Below are 19,692 nucleotides of genomic sequence, written 5' to 3'. Positions count from 1 at the left end.
CACGGCCTGCAACGAAAACATGCGGTCTCTCCTTCACTGCAGCCGAGGTGAGTAAGACATTTAAACGTGTTAACCCTCGCAAGGCTGCAGGCCCAGATGGCATCCCCAGCCGCGCCCTCAGAGCATGCGCAGACCAGCTGGCCGGTGTGTTTACGGACATATTCAATCAATCCCTATACCAGTCTGCTGTTCCCACATGCTTCAAGAGGGCCACCATTGTTCCTGTTCCCAAGAAAGCTAAGGTAACTGAGCTAAATGACTACCGCCCCGTAGCACTCACATCCGTCATCATGAAGTGCTTTGAGAGACTAGTCAAGGACCATATCACCTCCACCCTACCTGACACCCTAGACCCACTCCAATTTGCTTACCGCCCAAATAGGTCCACAGACGATGCAATCTCAACCACACTGCACACTGCCCTAACCCATCTGGACAAGAGGAATACCTATGTGAGAATGCTGTTCATCGACTACAGCTCGGCATTCAACACCATAGTACCCTCCAAGCTCGTCATCAAGCTCGAGACCCTGGGTCTCGACCTCGCCCTGTGCAACTGGGTACTGGACTTCCTGACGGGCCGCCCCCAGGTGGTGAGGGTAGGCAACAACATCTCCTCCCCGCTGATCCTCAACACTGGGGCCCCACAAGGGTGCGTTCTGAGCCCTCTCCTGTACTCCCTGTTCACCCACGACTGCGTGGCCACGCACGCCTCCAACTCAATCATCAAGTTTGCGGACGACACAACAGTGGTAGGCTTGATTACCAACAACGATGAGACGGCCTACAGGGAGGAGGTGAGGGCCCTCGGAGTGTGGTGTCAGGAAAACAACCTCACACTCAACGTCAACAAAACTAAGGAGATGATTGTGGACTTCAGGAAACAGCAGAGGGAACACCCCCCTATCCACATCGATGGAACAGTAGTGGAGAGGGTAGCAAGTTTTAAGTTCCTCGGCATACACATCACAGACAAACTGAATTGGTCCACTCACACAGACAGTATCGTGAAGAAGGCGCAGCAGCGCCTCTTCAACCTCAGGAGGCTGAAGAAATTCGGCTTGTCACCAAAAGCACTCACAAACTTCTACAGATGCACAATCGAGAGCATCCTGGCGGGCTGTATCACCGCCTGGTATGGCAACTGCACCGCCCTCAACCGTAAGGCTCTCCAGAGGGTAGTGAGGTCTGCACAACGCATCACCGGGGGCAAACTACCTGCCCTCCAGGACACCTACACCACCCGATGTCACAGGAAGGCCATAAAGATCATCAAGGACATCAACCACCCGAGCCACTGCCTGTTCACCCCGCTATCATCCAGAAGGCGAGGTCAGTACAGGTGCATCAAAGCTGGGACCGAGAGACTGAAAAACAGCTTCTATCTCAAGGCCATCAGACTGTTAAACAGACACCACTAACACTGAGTGGCTGCTGCCAACACACTGACACTGACTCAACTCCAGCCACTTTAATAATGGGAATTGATGGGAAATGATGTAAATATATCACTAGCCACTTTAAACAATGCTACCTTATATAAATGTTACTTACCCTACATTATTCATCTCATATGCATACGTATATACTGTACTCTATATCATCGACGGTATCCTTATGTAATACATGTATCACTAGCCACTTTATACTATACTATGCCACTTTGTTTACATACTCATCTCATTTGTACATACTGTACCCGATACCATCTACTGTATCTTGCCTATGCTGCTCTGTACCATCACTCATTCATATATCCTTATGTACATATTCTTTATCCCCTTACACTGTGTACAAGACAGTAGTTTTGGAATTGTTAGTTAGATTACTTGTTATTACTGCATTGTCGGAACTAGAAGCACAAGCATTTCGCTACACTCGCATTAACATCTGCTAACCATGTGTATGTGACAAATAAAATTTGATTTGATTTGATTTGAAATTTGGATAGGTAACTTTTGAAAAACTGTGCCCATGGAACTCTTGCTAGTCAGTCTGGTCTACCTGTCAGAACCTTTATAGATCAGGGAGGTTTAGTCAATCTGAGAAGGATTTGGTGTGTCGGATTGGTAGGTTGTGGCAAACATCATGCACACGAGTGCTTACACTGTCATGCGGAATAGTTGTGGGCTGATTCAGACCTCCTTTAGACTGGGTCAATGGGCCATCATCTGCCACCTAAACGTTGACAAACCAAATAAAATCAGAGTTAAGGAAATTGACCATGAATCAGTGATTGCACTGCACATAATTCCCTTTTTCAATAGCCTAGTCAAAGAAGGATGGGATTGTGCCCAAAGATGCTGACTTCGCTGCAAACATGAGAATTGACTGCACACAATTGAGAGTGTATAATCAAATCAAGAACATTAATACAGGGAGTGTACAAATATCTCTCTGTAAGTAGGAATTATGGATCTTTGTTCCATATAAGAACCTCTGAGAACAGCCATGGACTTGGTTAAGGTAGAGTACCTCGAGGGGCTCTCAGAGGCTGAGCTCAACTTTAATTGGTTGAACGTTTATTGGATAATTCAGACATAAGCAGGACCTATTTGGAATTATTGTGAAAATTATTGTGAACCTATGTGCATTGTTACAGCAGATTTAGCTTGGGGTTCTGGCGGAGACTAACTCAGTAAAGGAACATGTTAAAATATAGCTTGGGTATAAGAAATTAAATGACAAGAACCCTTCGTTCCTGATAGTGGAACAATCCTCTGATGAATCCTCTGACTCTTGGTCCGAGAGAGACATGTCATAAGAAACAGACACCGCCATGCTCTCAAATTACACCACTTTATTACATTGTCTTCAGTTGAGAGAGTTCAGCCATCCCGCCACCCTACCCATATCATACCTGTCCCTGGGCATCCACACCAAGACACATACATAACTTTAGGTCTGGGGGCACCAACGTTGTAACTAAAAACTCCCCACTACAAGGGATAGGTGGGGATTTCCCTAACCCCTTGGTAATAGGTTACCCAAGAAACAAGCAAACTGTACCTGCTCTCTGCCAAGAAAGTTATTTTTTTAATCCATATCACCCTGACAGACCGTCCTAGACTCTTAGAAAAAGGGATCCAAAAGGGTTCTTCAGCTGTCCCCATAGGAGAACCCTTTTTGGTTCCAAGTACAACCCTTTTTTGGTTCCAGGTAGAACCCTTTTGAGTTAAATGCAAATCAATTATTTAAAAATCATGCAATGTGATTTTCTGGATTTTTGTTTTAGATTCCTTTTCTCACAGTTGAAGTATACCTATGATAACAATTACAGACCTCTACATACTTTGGAAAACCTGCAAAATCAGCAGTGTATCAAATACTTGTTCTCCCCACTGTAAATGTAAAACCCTTTGTGGGAAGGGTTCTACCTGGAACAAAAAATAGTTATTCAAAGGGTTTCCCCTATGGGGACAGTCAGAGAAACCTTTTAGGTTCTAGATACTGTAGGAACGTTTTTTTAAAGAATGTAGATCTGCTATTGGTGCAGGATGTATGATGGGTTAGGGCTCTCTAGTGGTAGTCACCCAGATGATCTAAGTTTAAAGCCCACAGTAGCCAAACAGTGCACATTTAAATTTCTAAGAGGGAGACAGTGGTGGAATGACTGTGGGAAGTTTTTCGAGCTTAGGCTTGAGGTCAACAGAGAGTGTGGGGGCAAGTAGGCAGAATCAGCACACAAGGCCCCTGCTGCACAAGGCCTGAACTGCTACCTCTACTGCTGGGCTGGCTGAATCTGATTATAGGCAGGCCCTGAGGACAGGCAGGTCATTGAGAGCGCAGAGATGAGCAAACAATAGATATTATCTTAAGGAATCGCTAGCTTTCCAAAGGAAAATGGTCCTCAGTGTCACATTGACGATGGGATCATCAACCTGACATTGAATCAGCCATTTAAGAAGGATGAACACTGCCACCCATTCATAGATACTCACTAAAATAATGAGAGCTCTTTTTTCACCTTTGTTTAAGACATATAAAGGGAAACTCATAGAGCTTTGCAAGACAAGGCTGTGCAGAAATTGGAGGATGCAGCTGACTCACAGATGAATACGCCTTTACAATGATTGGATATTGACTGAACAATCCCTTGGTCTATCACCATTGTAATTGACAAAGCTATATAGAAAAATCCATTTTAAAGCAAATGTATACATTTAAAAGTTTCTGCTAATGAATGTGCATGTAGTGTAGCCTATTGTTGGATAAATGTTTCATACATTTATTTAGAACCTAACAACTTGCATAACTGTTGTTTTGTATCATGCTGAATAAATATAATAGAATACATCTAGAATATAGAGGCACCGAAAAATAAGAAAGAGATATATTCTACTACATGGTTATAAATGGCAAAAAAAAATATCAATCTAAGGTGTTTATGCAAACTCTGCAGAAAAATTACCTGCACAAATTTGGGATCCAAACATATTTTTCTCATCCCAGTCAAACTGTGTGAGAGTGCACCCCTATACTTTTGAAATGTACACAAATATTGTTGACAAACTGATATAGCTGCTATGGAGCTTCTTAATAGCACTATCAGTATACTTCTGATAATGGTGTGCATGATTCATCAGCTGAGTGAGTTTACTGCAGGGCCCTTAGATCAGTGGGCCCTGCTTATCCTTGAAGTCAAACAGGGACATCTTGTGGTCAGAGGCTCACATGTGGTTTATGAAGTTTTGTATGTGCTGCTGTGTGCTAAATGGTTGCAGATTGCCCCTGTAAATGTATGCTTAATATGGTAATTTTGTTTGAGCTCTCCATTAAAATGAACTGTAATGTCTTGTACCACATCTTGGCAGGATCAGACTATTTTTGGAATAACCGTAAATCATGTTGAAAATCTTTGTGGTCCAAACAGGATACCCACTTAGAAACCAAAAAATGTTGGTTCTTCTCATCCAGCTAAAACACAATGATTACATGATCTAAATCAAATATGAATAAATATTAACCAAAATATGAGAAGCATATAGATTTTCTTTACTTACAAAAGGGCAGTCAATAAATCGATGCTCATGTCTATAAAATAACTGCCTTCATTGTCAGATAGGTAGCTAGGCCAAAAAGCGTAGGCCTAATAGATTGTAAATGGCTATAAGGCCACATCTTACGCCCCAAGCCGATATTTCATTTCAGAATGTATAAAAAATTGTTTGCGACACAAATATATTTTAAATTAATCAGATACTTTAGTGGCCACTCTAAGCATGAAAATAAATGTCTTCAAAAATGGAACGGCAGTCGGGAGAATGTAAGACCGAAAGGTACCTACGTTTTTGTATGGAGGTCAATGAGTGTTTAATTTGGTTAACAAAACATTGACTAGCTTATTTGATCAAACAGACGTTTTGTAATGATTAGGTTGTAAAGAGTGTACCTATTTAAGTATTTATCCCGCCAACCTTGAGAAAAAAAACACTATATCGGCGTTGTGCCTAGTCGTCACTAGTTATTACAGCCACAAAGTCATAAAACACGCATATTTCTACAATGTATCTTCTTAAAATGTGATTTTAAACATAAACCTAACCACACTGCTAACATTATGCTATCTGGGCCCTGTTATCCCTCTCGTTTCGCCTCTTCCTGTCTGGTTAGGGTCAGCTGTCCAATGCATTTCTCGTCTCGCGATATTCCGGAACTCCTCTCCAGCAGCAGTGGAAGGAGAGAGGGGGTGAGAACGTTCTTATATTATACCTCAGTGGATGAGAAAGCTAGCCAACCTTCTACCGTGGAAACTACAGTTATATTCGAAAGATCCCACGATAGTTACATTATTTATATACATAAAGTAACTGGTTTGAAAAACATCGTAATTTAACCCAAATTATCTGTGGCAGTGTATTAGAGAGACATATCTAATTAAACGAGCAATGGCGTTGAAAAGAATTCAAAAGGTGAGTGTTTGTTATTGTTTGCTTATTTCTTCCTGTCATCCTGCGTTGCAACTAACGGAAACGTTAGTCAACTAAATAGTTATTCTTACAATCAGAAACGTTATAGTTCTCCACATTTCATGTAACACACACTTATTTGTGCTCCCCTTGAATACTTCACATATAGACAAAGACGAGTAACCAATGGTGGCCCTTTGCAATTGACGCATTGCATGCATTGTAAGCTGTTAGCTTGCTAACGTTAGCTTAGCAGGACAGTATTTTTTTTTGCAGGTTAGCGGTCCTCCCATCTAGTTAACGTTTGTATTATCTAAGGGGCCTGTACCAATTGCATTTGGTTGGTGTACAAGTAATATGACTACATTTAGCGTGTTTTTGTTATTTTTTAAATCACTAGTTAGCTAGTCATTTATTTGTCAGACGAACCCGGCAAGAGTACAATTTGGGGCTAGGTTGCTAATGCTAGCTAGCGGTAGCTATCTTTTGCCATCTTTGCTCCATCATGAATGAGTGTGCTGGAAACTAATGCGCACGCGTGACATATGACAGCTGTTTGCAGGTTGCCAAATACTGAACCCCAATGTCAATGTTGCCATATATGGAATGGCAAATGGGGCACTGGGGCAAGCAAGTGTATTTATAACAGAATGGACAGCGTTTGCATAAATAGTTAACTAACTAGTGTACTGATTGCTGTAGAACAATAACAGTGATGTCATTCCATATAAACTCAAATGGTACACTGCTAGTAAACACCATAACTGCTAACATATGTGACTTTGGTGAACAATTGAAACAGCAGTGGGCTGTTTTTATTTTGTTTGTATTCTCACTGTAATGAAACTTTTCATTAGTAGGGATATTTAGTTTTGTGAATTTGGCGAACAATTGAAACAGTGGTCTGTTTTAATTTTGTCTCTATTCTCACTGTAATAAAAGTAATACCATTTGTAGGGTGTAACATTATCATCACTTCACAGTATGGTACAGAGAGGGCCTGTATAGTAATTGGTCATGTTAGCCTAAATTTCAAATTTGAGAAGAGGCTTTGATAGTTAATTTGGCTGTTACATCTTTCAACCAGACAACCGTTGTCAAACGATGTGGTGTAGCCTATTTCACAATATCTGAATAATTTTCCACATCAGTTTCCTCAGTCAGTGTGTGACTGTGTCTGAATCAGGGTCGTATTCACTAGAAAACAAACAGAAGAGAACAGACTGAAACGGGTATGGACTACCAGTCCAATAATACGACCCAGTGAACTCAACCCAGATGTGACTACCTATGCCAAGTTTTTTCCAAGATATGCAGAATTGCAGAGACAACAGCAGCCTGCTTAGAAAAAATATACGGTACTTGTCAATAGTTTGGACAACTACTTATTCCAGGGTTTTTCTTTATTCTTACTATTTTATACATTGTAGAATAATAGTGAAGACATCAAAACTATGAAATAACACATATGGAATCATGTAGTAACCAAAAAAGTGTTACATTCTTATGGCCAGGGGTTCCGCTAGCGGCACCCCTCGACAACATTCCGCTGAAAAGGCAGCGAGCGAAATTCAAAAATATTTTTTAGAAATATGTAACTTTCACACAAGTGCAATACACCAAATGAAAAAAACTTCTTGTTAATCTACCCATCGTGTCCGATTTCAAAAAGGCTTTACAGCGAAAGCACAACATATGATTGTTAGGTCAGAGCGAAGTCACAAAACACAGCCATTTTTCCAGCCAAAGATGGGAGTCACGAATAGCACAAATATAGATAAAATGAATCACTAACCTTTGATGATCTTCATCAGATGACACTCATAGGACATCATGTTACACAATACATGTATGTTTTGTTCGTAAAAGTGCATATTTATATCCAAAAATCTCAGTTTACATTGGTGCGTTACATCCGGTGATTTTTGCAGAGCCACATCAATTTCCAGAAATACTCATAATAAACATTGATTAAAGATACAAGTGTTATTCACAGAGTTAAAGATATTTTTCTCCTTAATGCAACCGCTGTGTCAGATTTCAAAAAAACTTTACAGAAAAAGCACACCATGCAATAATCTGAGTACGGCGCTCAGACGACAAATCAAGCCAAAGAGATATCCGCCATGTTGGAGTCAACAGAAGTCAGAAATAGCATTATAAATATTCACTTACCTTTGATCTTCATCAGAATGCACTCCCAGGAATCCCAGTTCCACAATAAATGTTTGATTTGTTCGATAAAGTTCATAATTTATGTCCAAATTCCTCCTTGTTGTTTGCGCATTCAGCCTAGTAATCCATCTTCATGAGGCGCGAGCACTAGGTCCAGACATGAAGTATAGAATCAATCTTTAGGATGTTTTTAACATAAGTCTTTAATAATGTTCCAACCGGAGAATTCCTTTGTCTGTAGAAAAGCAATGGAATGAGAGCTACCTCTCACATGACCGCGTGTCATGAGCTCGTGGCACTCTGCCAAACCACCGACTCAAAGAGCCCTTATGAGCCCCTCCTTTACAGTAGAAGCCTCAAACAAGTTTCTAAAGACGGTTGACATCTAGTGGAAGCCTTAGGAAGTGCAATTTGACCCCATAGACTCTGTTTTCGATAGGCCAAAGCTTTGAAAACCTACTTCCTGGTTGGATTTTTCTCAGGTTTTCACCTGCCATATGAGTTCTGTTATACTCACAGACATCATTCAAACAGTTTTAGAAACTTCAGAGTGTTTTCTATCCAAATCTACTAATAATATGCATATATTAGTCACTGGGACTGAGTAGCAGGCAGTTGACGCTGGGCACGCTTTTCATCCAAACGTGAAAATGTGTGACTAGTGATACCTTTATTAAGTCAATTTATTAAAGTGGCCAGAGATGAGTCTATGTTGCAGCAGCCTCTATGTTAGTGATGGCTGTTTTACAGTCTGATGGCCTTGAGATAGAAGCTGTTTTTCAGTTTCTCGGTTCCAGCTTTGATGCACCTGTACTGACCTCGCCTTCTGGATGATAGCGGGGTGAATAGGCAGTGGCTCGGGTGGTTGTTGACCTTGATCTTTTTGACCTTCCTGTGACATCGAGTGCTGTAGGTGTCCTGGGGGGGCAGGTAGTTTGCCCCCGGTGATTGTGTTGTGCAGACCACACTACCCTCTGGAGAGCCTTGCGGTTGAGGGCGGTGCAGTTGACGTACCAGGCGGTGATGCAGCCCGACAGGATGCTCTTGATTGTGCATCTGTAGAAGTTTGAGTGTTTTTAGGTGACAAGCCAAACTTGGGGCTGAGAACGCACCCTTGTGGGGCCCCGGTGTTGAGGATCTGCAGGGTGGAGTTGTTGTTTCCTACCTTCACCACCTGGAGGCGGCCAATCAGAAAGTCCAGGATCCACTTGCACAGGGCGGGGTCGAAACCCGGGGTCTCAAGCTTAATGACAAGTTTGGAGAGTACTATATGGTGTTAAATGCTGAGCTATAGTCAATGAACATCATTTTAACATAGGTATTCCTCTTGTCCAGTGTGATGGCGATTGCATTGTCTGTGGACCTATTGGGGTGGTAAGCAAATTTGGATTGGGCCTTAGGGTATCAGGTAGGGTGGGCGTGATATGATCCTTGACTAGTCTATCAAAGCACTTCATGATAACAGAAGTGAGTGCTACGGGGCAATAGTCATTTAGTTCAGTTACCTTAGCTTTCTTGGGAACAGGAACAATGGTTGGCCACGGAGGTGCAGATTCAATGCATGAGCAGCACAGCCAATGGGTGTGATGTGAGGGTAGGACTCCTCCGCTTTAGACCAAGCAGCCTTCATGTTCCTCCTGGATGATGTATTTGGGGAAAGAGTGGTAAGCAGCCTGAAACTCCTGAAACCAAAAGCAGTAGCCATTGCATGGATTGAGGGAGACAATGCCATCCTATCAGATGTTCAGACTCTGCTTGCAGATGTAAGAGAAGAAATCCATACGGCCCTGCCCACTTCACTGTTACTCCAAGCGGAGGAAACGGCAGTTCCAAAATACATCAAAAAGCGTGAAGACTTCTGCCTGAAGCCCATACACGCCTCTGCGTACATGTTGGATCCCAAGTATGCTGGCAAGAGCATTCTGTCTGGTGCAGAGATCAACAAGGCCTATGGTGTCATCACTACCGTGTCTCGCCTCCTTGGCCTGAATGAGGGCAAGGTTCTTGGCAGTCTGGTGAATTACACTTCCAAGCAAGGGCTTTGGGATGGAGATGCAAATGGCAGTCGTGCCAATATATCTCATCAGCCACCTGGTGGAAGGGACTTTGTGGATCTGAGGCTCTTTCCCCTGTTGCCTCCATCATCCTCCAAATCCCACCAACATCAGCCGCCTCAGAGCGCAACTGCTCCTTGTTTGGGAACACACACATCAAATCAAATGTATTTATATAGCCCTTCGTACATCAGCTGATATCTCAAAGTGCTGTACAGAAACCCAGCCTAAAACCCCAAACAGCAAGCAATGCAGGTGTAGAAGCACGGTGGCTAGGAAAAACTCCCTAGAAAGGCCAAAACCTAGGAAGAAACCTAGAGGAACCAGGCTATGTGGGGTGGCCAGTCCTCTTCTGGCTGTGCTGGGTGGAGATTATAACAGAACATGGCCAAGATGTTCAAATGTTCATAAATGACCAGCATGGTCCAATAATAATAAGGCAGAACAGTTGAAACTGGAGCAGCAGCACGGCCAGGAGGACTGGGGACAGTAAGGAGTCATCATGTCAGGTAGTCCTGAGGCATGGTCCTAGGGCTCAGGTCCTCCGAGAGAGAGAGAATTAGAGAGAGCACACTTAAATTCACACAGGACACCGAATAGGACAGGAGAAGTACTCCAGATATAACAAACTGACCCTAGCCCCCCGACATAAACTACTGCAGCATAAATACTGGAGGCTGAGACAGGAGGGGTCAGGAGACACTGTGGCCCCATCAGAGGACACCCCCGGACAGGGCCAAACAGGAAGGATATAACCACACCCACTTTGCCAAAGCACAGCCCCCACACGACTAGAGGGATATCTTCAACCACCAACTTACCATCCTGAGACAAGGCCGAGTATAGCCCACAAAGATCTCCGCCACGGCACAACCCAAGGGGGGGGTGCCAACCCAGACAGGAAGATCACATCAGTGACTCAACCCACTCAAGTGACGCACCCCTCCCAGGGACGGTATGAAAGAGCCCCAGTAAGCCAGTGACTCAGCCCCTGTAATAGGGTTAGAGGCAGAGAATCACAGTGGAAAGAGGGGAACCGGCCAGGCAGAGACAGCACAACAAAGCACGCAACAGGCTGACCAATACAAGGCTTGAAAAATTGGTGGCCATCCGGGCAAATTTGAGGCTTTTTGAGCCTGACTGAGCCATCCTCAACAAGGTTGGAAAGTGACAGTGAAGACGAGGCCTCAGAGTCTGATGTTCAAGAGGTGGACATTGAGTAGGTCCAGGGAGAAGACATGGAAGCCTGAGAGGAAGACAACCAAAGCTTTAGTTTCTAGACTATATAATTTTACAGATGTATGTTGAAAATGTTTTTGGGAGATGCGATGGATCATTGGGGATCATTCAATATTCCCTTTCTTTTGTTCAGTGAAATCATCCCATGTGAAAAGTCAACTCAACTCAAAGTCCAATTCATAACTAAATAGTTATTTTTTTTCTATTGGAAGGATTTAATCATTTGCATTTGTCTCCATATGATATGGTAAATATATCCAATGCAAAAAACATCTATATTTAAATGGTATTAAGTTTCCACCTCTGAATATTCCCCAAAATGTGCAACCCTAAACCCTAGAATGAGTATGTGTGTCCATACTTTGACTGGTACTGTATATCTGTAACATATGAGACAGGTATATCCATGACAGAATTGTTTTCCTTATCTGCCACATCAGCTAGAAGTGGACTCAAAAATGTTATTGATCTATTATTGTTAATCTCTTTAGGAACTGACAGATTTGCAGAGGGATCCGCCTGCACAGTGCTCAGCGGGACCAGTTGGAGATGATTGTAAGTAACTATGGGATAAATCCTATATATTGATCACATGAAGGACATATTTGTCATGTTTTTAAAAACAGTCTGTGCCAGTCTGTTAGACATTCAGTAGTGTGAAATGCACGCCTACACTATACATACATTTAGGTAACTTTTGAGTGGGACCCATGCAATGGGCTAGGCTATGACATTGCATTGTTCTGTACTAATTGTAACCCATTTGAAATTGTATTTAGTGTTTCACTGGCAGGCGACAATAATGGGTCCGGTATGTGATTTAATTTCCCTTTTCTCTTATTAACATATAGCTTAGCAACAATTAAGCTTTTATGGGTATTCTTCTCCTTCTAAACATGTTTTTCTTCTATTCTTTTAGAATGACAGTCCTTATCAGGGAGGGGTGTTCTTTTTGACTATACACTTCCCTACAGATTACCCCTTCAAACCACCAAAGGTGAGTTTTAAAAGCACATAAGATCAGTTTACATTAGGAAACAATTCATAGTGCTAGCAGTATGTGCTGGTTGATAAAATGTTTCAATTCAATTGCAGGTTGCGTTCACGACAAAGATCTACCACCCCAATATCAACAGTAATGGAAGCATTTGTCTGGATATATTGAGATCTCAATGGTCGCCTGCACTCACTGTATCAAAAGGTAAGCCCCTATGAATGTTTGTCTATAGTAGAGCTGGGATGATGAATAGAAAATTGATACCGATCAAACCAATTATTTCAGACATTTTACTGATATCGATGCATACTATAAACGTATTGTTCAATTTATCGTTATTGTGAAAATTCTGTCAATTTATCATGGACTTCTGTCCATATCGCCCAGCTCTAGTCTATAGGATCTGACATGAAGTTGGAATTAAATATTTCCAGGGATTACTTCAATATAACTTATTATGATGAGGGAAAATATATTTAAATATAATGCATAGGACCTTTTCAAATGTTAGCATTGATTTAAGGACAGAGACAGCATATCTCTCCAAACATGCTAATTTTAGAACTGTAGGTTTACACATTTAGTTGGTTTGTTTACAAGGTTTACCATTTTAAGAAACAATTGTTTGACCTAGTCAATGTCTCTCCAGGTATTTAAGTTGTATTATTTGAATGTAAAGGATACACATGGTATACACCATCCAACAAAATGTTTACTTGCAGGTTCCTTCTCGACAATGCAACAATAAGAAATAATAAAACATAAGAATACGAATATAAAGTATATGGCTCAGTAGAATCACTTTTTTTTGTTGTGCATAAGTATAGTACAGGAAGGCACAATTTATAATCTAATATTTATGTGTTTTGGGAAGGGGTTTTTGGAGGGCCAGTGTTTAAATTGTGCAGTATTTAGTAATAGTAATAAGTCTGGCAGCAGCAGTTGTGATGTGTGTATCATGAATGTACCGTATATGGGTGTGTATGGTATAATGTACAAGACAATTAGTTCAAATTCAGCAATCCATTGTTATTTTCTACTTCAAATGGTTGTCAGAATAGTAAATATATTGTTCTTAGACTTGAAGGGAAATCGTTATCATGTGCCACTTTGTCTCCGGTGAAGAGGTGGTCGGTCAACACAACAGCTGTCATAGCAATATGGATGAAAGCTGTGTGTAGATGTATTCAAGGCTCTTAGTTCCCCTAAATAAAATGCATGGTTAAGAGCTGTTACAGAAGCATTTGGCCTCCTTTTTGCATAATAAAATATTTAAAATAAACATTTTATTGACATGTTGTGTGCGTGGGGGTCTGCAGGGTGAGGGGTTTCAGATGTAGTTATTGAATTTTGATGATTTTCTTGTCAATTCTTTTTTAGTTCTCTTGTCAATCTGCTCTCTGCTTTGCGATCCGAACCCAGATGACCCTCTTGTACCAGAGATTGCACACACCTACAAAGCTGACAGGGAAAAGTGAGTGTGCCATAGTGTTTGATTCCTTTGCTTTGAAACTCCAGCATACTGGTATTCCTGAATAGGGCCTACTCCTCAAACAGTTAAATGTATATTTTAATGCCAACATTTGTCAATAGACCTTCATTTGATACCAATGTTTGTCAACCCTGGTGAAGGTCTAGAATACCAGTGTGCTAGTTCTGTTTTTCAGGTATAGCGCAAACCTTCCATTTTGTTTTACAGGTACAACAGACTAGCAAGAGAATGGACACAGAAGTATGCAATGTGAGAATGCCTGTGAAATGAAAACACTAAAAGAAGAAACACATGTTTAATATTAACACAAGGCAAACGAACAAGAGGGGAAACATAACTACACACTCTGGTTGGAGAAGGAAGCGATAAAATAAGGGACAGTGCAACCTGGCTGCTAAGTGCCGAGCTGCTGCCATGTGCCATTCTTCATGACTTGTATGGATCAGCTGAGCAAGGCCTAAGGGACTCCTGAAAGCACTCCCTTATGGAATACTGGAACCTCCCCATAGTCCAGACCACACCCTGACTTTAACTATTACTACTTCTATTGTGACTATTATTATCAGTGTTACTATTCATATTCTTATGATCACTTGTTATTATAATGATATCATTGTGTTATTCTACTGAATGCTGAAACATTGGGTTTTGAATTTGGAGGGGACTAGTTAGCAGCTTGGTTCGCACTCCTTTCAAAGGTACTTTCTTTGCCCCTCTGAATGTCTTGTATTACTGTATGTTTATGTATTCCGTGGCCTTGCTGTATTATTGTAACAACCTCCTCTCAGACGTTAGAAGTGCAATTGAGTTGGAGTGCTCAGCACAAAGGTGCATGGCTATATGCAGCAGCGTGGTTCAATGGCTCACTAAGACTCTGGAGATGGTTCTACCCAAACTCTCACACCCGGACATAATGTGAGACGATTCAGACAGTCATTCTGTATCCCCCTGAGCCAATTAATTTTATCCGTCAATGTATTTGGAAATGTCCCAAATGCAGTGACAGGTGGTCCTTGGAGAGGTGCTATCAAGGTGAGCTGACCTGGGTTGGACTGGCATTTGTGCTCATGGGCAAGAGACCAGGGAGAAAGTTCTGGAACCTCTACCACGTTTCTCACCTGTGTCGTCTATGTCCCTGCTTCTTGTCCTAGATCCATCCAGGGCTAGCATCTTACTTCATAAAATCCTACTGTAAGGTAGCACTTAAACCCTGGTAAAGCTCATCTCTTGAGTTTAACTACTCCCAGCCATACAGTTGAGTACACGCATAGCGTAACAGAATGTAAACTTGTGAGATTGGGATGGTTCATGAGGCTGGCGTTAGTGCAACCCTGTAAATACAGTAGCTCAGGTATATATTGAACTCACCTGTCTGAAAGGGCACTGTAGTGACCTGTGATGTGATGAAAATGACCAGATCTGTGTTGCACACTGACATGCTGCTTTAATCCAGAAGTTGTCTTTGGAGACTTTATCTGACATGGGTCATTCATTAGCTTTCCCTACTCAACTTCTCGCCGTTATCACATATTGTTTTACTGTACAACACAATGATGTGAATGTTTTCAAACTGTTTTTGTTCATACATGCTATTGCTTTGAATATGCCATTGGTTAAAACTGGAGTCATTTTTAATTTAGATGGGAGCTTGAAAATACGTTCTTTAATGACAACTGTTGCAGATCTATGAATGAACATGTAGTTTTTTGTTCAAGTGAGTAACTTTTTCATCTTTTGTTTATTGTGAAGTTTCATTAGGTGTTTCACATGTTTCCCATGCCTTTTACATCTTAACATGAGCTGTAACCTGGGTCATGCCAGCTGCATATTTGTTTTAGCACATGTCTTGAGATTTTGTTCTTATCATTGGAACTTTACTTTCTCTTTATTTTTAGAGGGTCCACAATAGTGCACATAGGCAATACATTTGTAACCTAGTATTCTGCAAGCTTGATTGTAGTTTTTTTTGTCACTAAAATGACCACCGTTGTGATTAATCTTGCATTAGTAATATCACATTTGAAGTAAACATAATCCAGTGGAGGTGCTGGACTAGTTAGAATGCATCTGTCTTGAGCTATAAATTGTCTGTTGCCATGGAAAGGGAATAAAAAGTGTGGGGGGGGGATATGAGAAATTTGGTCATCGAAACGCTTAATGGATTTAGTGAAAGATCATTTAGGCTGATTGGGGTGGAAAAGAGGTTGTACTCTAGTCTACACTATACTGTAGCCTGGTTTTGATTTAGGAGCCCGATGCATACTGTCATTATGAATTACATTTAGAATTGGTCATGAGGCTATGATTTTGACACACTGCTTTTTCACAATTGCTCTACAATTTAGCAGCAACGAATTGAATATCCACTGACTACAGTCAATCATCTGGCAGTCAAACCATTTCTTAAAAAGACTGAGGCAGTGAGTAATGCCACTGGACAAAACGTATTTCTTCAGCTTGCTTGATTTTGCGCCATATATGGCTTTGTTTGGTTATTTAGTTTTGTAATCTGTCTTCCAGTTGTCCGTTTTGTACGCAGTCAGCCTCAATCCATCAAATGTTTCTTTCAGTATGACATCCTGGTTTGATCCAAAGAGATACAAACTGAATGATCTCATTGGTCCAATGGGTTCTTAATGGAGGTCATGATAGGCAGCTTGGCATGCTTTGCACTCTGGAGAACATTTTCACAACCATTTGTCAGATATCAGGGATTTCTTTACAGTTCATTTGCCTGACACCTCTGACAAAATCTTAGCCTTAACCATCATTTTGTGTATAGATACTGTAAATTGCTATCAGGGCTAGTTTCCCCTAAAGGGAAATCAATTTAATTTTATCACTAGAGACTTGCAATTGATATGTAAATGTCACAACTAATTTTTTTAATGTACAGCCTTGCTAACTTGAAATTCAGGACCAGCCTTCATAAATAAATGCATCTCGATTTTCTAGGTATGTCATTAAGACTTCCCATCCCCATAACAAATTATCTCCCCTTGCATACACACATGACAGAAAATAACAATTGGGTTGTCAATTAAAAAAATAAAACTCCTTTTTGTTTTATGTTTCTGCAATTAATTCCATTACTCATTTCTTGACTCATCTAAAACTATTGTAAAATATACATTACCTCATCTGTGTAGTTTTCAGTGTATATTTTTTTATCCATGTCTGGTCTGACGGGCTGTTGTCAGGGTTTTATCAACTTTGTAACAAATAATGAAATATCAGAGATTAAGAAGTTCAGGTTTCTACTCCATGGTTGCCTATACTGTGCAGACAAGACGGTTAAGAAAGAGTATGGCCAAAGAGACAACCAGCTGAAGGCCATGTTGAATTGTCAATTATTTCAGAGACAAGTCAGTGGATTTCACGAAACACAAACAGTATGAAGACAAATGTGCTTTGTGTTCTATGGAAAACAATGAATGATGTAGAACTGACCTTCCATGGAGTTGCATTTTCCAGAGAATGCATAGAGTTGATTATGCCTTTTTTACGATGCCTATAATTTAACACATTTGCCACTAGAAATGTGTTAAACATCCACTGAATTAGTTAGCAAGTTTACTAGATACCTACAGTAGTTGTTAATTTAGCTAACCAAACCATCAGTCCTTTCTTGCCATTATGCAAATCAAATTCAACAATGTGAATCTTTTCAATATGACTTTCTTTCAAAACCATTTAATTCTACCGCGCAAATATACCATGCATTATTGGGAAAGAATGCACTCTAGCATGCCATTCAAGCCAATCAGAAACAAGTATTCAACAATGCCATGGCATTAAGTTAATTGAGCTAGCTGACCTGTGGCATGGCAGCAGCGGGCGATACTGAGTTTCCAGAAGTCCCACTCAGAGATAGAATTCATGTTGTAGGAACGAGTGAGAAGGATGGCGAGAAAGGCAAGACAGGTAAAACGGCACGAGGTCCGAACCCAAACCAACTGATAGACAAGCTAAGTACTTTCTCCTTGCTGAGACAAGTGCAGGATATAACTTGAATGCTCTGAGCAGTCGATGGATAGTGATCTTGAAATTGATCCTGACAAAAGTGAGGAGAAATAACCTGTGTTATCAGGTGAGAACCTCACCCCAATGATCAGGAAAATGTCAGAGGACTCTGACCCAGTGGGAGTAAGATTCATGGCCGATCTGTTAGTTGTATCAGGCTGGGTAAAGAAGGAGTTGGGTTCTGTCAATTCAGTCAAAGTATCCAGAGATGGACTTATGTAGAGTTTTTGCGTAACTGCTGCTCAGTGGGAGAGGACGCTGCATGTTTCGAGACTCGGGATGAAAGTGGTGTTATGCTTTGTTTTCCGGAGCAGAGCACTGAAAGGAGTGATGAAGGGTGGGGTTGAGTGTTAAGGTGAATCAATTGAAGTTGGGGATCCCTGCCTTTGGTGCGACGCTGACCCGGTGCGGTGGTGAGCGCGAGACTGAGGAGAACCTGTGTTCTTTTAAGTTTTGTTGCAGTGTTTTGATGTGCTTGCTGGATAAAGTCATGGTAGGGTATATAACATTGGAGGCTGCTGGGAGGACGGCTCATAATAATGTCTGGAATGGAGTCAATGGAATGGTATCAAACACATGGAAACCTCATCTTTGACGTGTTTGATACCATTCCATTGACTCCATTCCAGACCTTATGAGCCATCCTCCCCTCAGCAGCCTCCACTGTATTTAAGTTATCCCGTGAGAACTTTTGTTCCGAACCCACCATGGTGTTTCATGTGCCGAGTTCATAGTTATGTTGCAGCAGTACATAGGAGGGAGATTGCGAGGTGTGAGAAGTGTATTGTTTTGTTGGAAAAGGTGGAGCGTTTCAATTGTGGGAGTGACCATGTTGCTAGGGATCAGAAATGTCCTGTGCAAGTAAGACAGATTTACATTTCCAGGATGAGGGCAGTGCAGAAAGTGTCATGCTGAGGCAGTAAGGAAAGTATAGGATGGTGGGCAAAGGGTGAGGGAGCCTGAGAAGATCCCTGTGAGAAGTAGGCAAGTACAGAGTGACCTGAACAGTTTGTGTAAGATTGGCTTGTTGCCGTTTATTGCTATGGTTATTAATTGTACAGCACAGATGGAAAGGAAATCCCAGAAGATTGAATTGGTTGCAGCAGCAGATATGTTTTTGGGTATCAGAGATTTTAGTGCAGAAGAACTACAGGTGGTTTGGTTTTGAGCGAAGGGGTTTCAGCCTACTAGGCTGATGGCCTGGAGTAGGTTCTGTTGGGGCCAAAGTAGTGGGAAGGTATGGTGGGATGTATTGGGGATAGTGGAATATACACTGAGTGTACAAAACATTAGGAGAACCTGCTCTTTCCATGACATCAACTGACCAGGTAAATCCAGGTGAAAGCTATGACCCCTTATTGATGTCACCTGTTAAATCCACTTCAATCAGTGTAGTTGGAGGGGAGGAGACAGGTTAAATAATTATTTTTTTAGCCTTAAAACAATTGCGACATGGATTGTGTATGTGTGCCATTCAGACGATGAATGGGCAAGATAAAATATGTAAGTGCCTTTGAACGGGGTATGGTAGTAGGTGCCAGGCGCACCGGTTTGAGTGTGTCAAGAACTGCAATGCTGCTGTTTTTTTCACTCAACAGTTTCCCGTGTGTATCAAGAATGGTCCACCACCCAACTTGACATGACTGTGGGAAGCATTGAAGTCTCCATGGGCCAGCATCCCTGTGGAACGCTTTCGACACTTTGTAGTCCATGCCTGATGAATTGAGGCTGTTCTGAGGACAAAAAGGTGTGCAACACAATATGAGGAAGGTGTTGCTAATGTTTTCTACATTGTAGATGGAG

The 19,692-nt window shown here is 41.5% G+C and overlaps 1 protein-coding gene across 2 annotated transcripts; it reads left to right on the top strand.

The window, feature by feature from the left end:
* The first annotated feature begins 5,611 nt into the window (after positions 1-5,611).
* On the top strand, positions 5,612-16,935 carry ube2d4 (ubiquitin-conjugating enzyme E2D 4 (putative)). 2 transcript variants are annotated; one of them, XM_036979778.2, is made up of 7 exons: positions 5,612-5,689; positions 11,869-11,932; positions 12,157-12,188; positions 12,297-12,374; positions 12,473-12,578; positions 13,755-13,848; positions 14,074-16,935. In XM_036979778.2, the coding sequence occupies exons 1-7, from the start codon at positions 5,627-5,629 to the stop codon at positions 14,117-14,119; spliced, it is 483 nt and encodes a 160-aa protein (XP_036835673.1). In that variant the 5' UTR covers positions 5,612-5,626; the 3' UTR covers positions 14,120-16,935. The 2 variants fall into 2 exon arrangements, with proteins under 2 accessions (XP_036835673.1, XP_021461693.1); XM_021606018.3 differs by having other exon boundaries at positions 5,629-5,912.
* The last annotated feature ends 2,757 nt before the right edge of the window (positions 16,936-19,692 follow it).

The sequence above is a fragment of the Oncorhynchus mykiss genome, chromosome 6 (assembly GCF_057628025.1).
Source record: "Oncorhynchus mykiss isolate SJ-2025 chromosome 6, ASM5762802v1, whole genome shotgun sequence".
Lineage (NCBI taxonomy): Eukaryota > Metazoa > Chordata > Actinopteri > Salmoniformes > Salmonidae > Oncorhynchus > Oncorhynchus mykiss.
The sequence above is the reverse complement of the archived record's forward strand: the minus strand, read 5'-3'. Positions and strand labels throughout refer to the sequence as shown.

What these genes read in the sequence shown, in the direction of transcription:
- ube2d4 (XM_036979778.2), top strand. Translation starts at nt 5,627, where the DNA reads ATGCATTTCTCGTCTCGCGATATTCCGGAACTCCTCTCCAGCAGCAGT. An exon ending in GGGACCAGTTGGAGATGATT is followed by an intron (nt 11,933 to 12,156) that starts GTAAGTAACTAT and finishes AATTGTATTTAG; the next exon opens with TGTTTCACTGGCAGGCGACA. An exon ending in ACCCCTTCAAACCACCAAAG is followed by an intron (nt 12,375 to 12,472) that starts GTGAGTTTTAAA and finishes ATTCAATTGCAG; the next exon opens with GTTGCGTTCACGACAAAGAT.